The sequence below is a fragment of the Poecilia latipinna genome, unplaced genomic scaffold, assembly GCF_001443285.1.
Source record: "Poecilia latipinna isolate Pla-1442-1.1 unplaced genomic scaffold, P_latipinna-1.0 Scaffold118, whole genome shotgun sequence".
NCBI classification, from domain to species: Eukaryota; Metazoa; Chordata; class Actinopteri; order Cyprinodontiformes; family Poeciliidae; genus Poecilia; species Poecilia latipinna.
In genome coordinates, this window is record NW_015112734.1 from 209,266 (window position 1) to 211,050 (window position 1,785).

Genomic DNA, 1,785 nt, shown 5'->3' on the forward strand with positions numbered 1-1,785 from the left:
AATTACCAACGTACGTTTTAGACACTTAGGAAATTTCTCTATAAATATTCTATCAAGTAGTCAAACCATATGTAGCTAAATGTTTTGAAATACAAACATTTTTAGGGTATAGAAATTTTTTATGCAATCATAGATTTTATAGCTGTACTTTAAATGTATCAAAATTGTGTAGTTTAAATCAGTGGTCCCCAACCTTTTTATTACTGCGCTCCGGTCAAGACTTGGAAATTTTGCTGCGACCTGGGGGTAGGGGAGGAACCGTCAGATAAGGCTTCTGCATGTTGATGTTCCCGCTAAATCCTGAATATACCCAATTTGGTTGTCTTTACCCTTTTATCGCAGCCTGTGGAGTTTTCCCTGACTGGGAATGAGAATACAACCTGCTGAATGTGACAGGTAGCCAATCAGAAAGCGCGGTGACGTCAGAACAGAGGGGAATCCCAAACAGCTGACATATTGGAGATGATATGTGGAAATGTTTATTATTTTATGTAAAGGTCGTTATTATATGTTTATGTTTATTCAGTTAAAAATGTTAACTATGAAAAAACACAGTCACCTCCAAATCATAGTGCAGCAAATAGAGTGGCTGCTCCCGTCGTCTTTTATCCACCGCCTTTTCTTTTTGTTACGTCTTTTATCTCTTAAAATGACTCCACAAACTGTCACTATTGAACTACATCGTCATCCGTGTTTGGTTATTCTAAATTCCCGTTTGCTATGTTGGGAGTTTTAGTGAATTATCCTGTGGAATCGCGATGTTTGTGACTGGAATCGGTTCGTGCTGCTCCTGCCTTGGACACACGAACCGATCGAACCTGTTGTACTTTTATCAGCTCTGTGGTCACAGAGGTTTGGAGAATCGGCCGACAATTCTTAAATCTTGCCGTCTAAACCAGACTTAAGATTCACAAGCTCTACTCATCTCCTCTCGACCACTGCCCAAACTCTCTGACTCTGGTCACTATGGTGACGTTTACATATCCCTTCAAAATAAGATACAGATGCGCCACAAAAACGAACATTTTACTTTCGTGAAAATTTTAACTCACGATAAAGACTAACGGAGCCTGAGCTTGTTTCTCTGCAACGAGACGGTCCCATCTGGGATTGATGGGAGACAATGACACCCGAAGTGTTGCTTATATCTACAGCCTGCTGGGTCTCTACGTGGCGAAGCAGTTTGAAGCTTCATTGCCTCATTAGCAGCCGGTCGCCGCATGTTATGCAGAGAGGGCTTGTAATGTGATTTATACCGGTCCGGGATAAATCCATCCTCCTGTCTCTTCTCTGGGCCTTTTCCCCTTTGCAAAGAAACTTTCCAAAGACATCTGATCTGCTTCTTACTCATTTTGCTGCTTGTGGGCTCAGCGTTGGTGCACAAGTAACCGAGAGAATCTGGTTAAAGGATTTTCAAAATAAAAGATCCTCCAGACTCAAATAATACATAAAACGGAAATATTTAATTATTTCTTGTGCGGCCCGGTACCAATTGGTCCATGAACTGGTACCAGTCTGCGGCCCAGGGGTTAGGGACCACTGGTTTAAATAGTTTGATATAAAATGTAAATCATTAACTTGTTTTTTTTTTACATTTTTTGCTCCAGTTCATCAAACAGGGAATATGTACATGTGTACTTCCATGCTGTCCCTTCCAAAGACATAGATCCAGAGAACGACAGAATTTTCCTAATGTCTGAAAAACTTTTTGGGAAATGGCATACACGGGGCCAAGAAATGTCCTTCTTCCGGTAGGTTTTATTTTATCTTAAATTATAGTAATTA

The 1,785-nt window shown here is 40.4% G+C and overlaps 1 protein-coding gene across 1 annotated transcript in view; it reads left to right on the forward strand.

The window, feature by feature from the left end:
• The window catches only part of LOC106944919 (E3 ubiquitin-protein ligase RNF213-like), a 77,846-nt gene that overhangs the window by 10,590 nt on the left and 65,471 nt on the right, over positions 1-1,785 (forward strand). Inside the window, exon 8 of the mRNA XM_015028252.1 lies at positions 1,608-1,751. Within this exon, the coding sequence (XP_014883738.1) occupies positions 1,608-1,751 (144 nt within the window). The remainder of the gene's footprint in view (positions 1-1,607; positions 1,752-1,785) is intronic.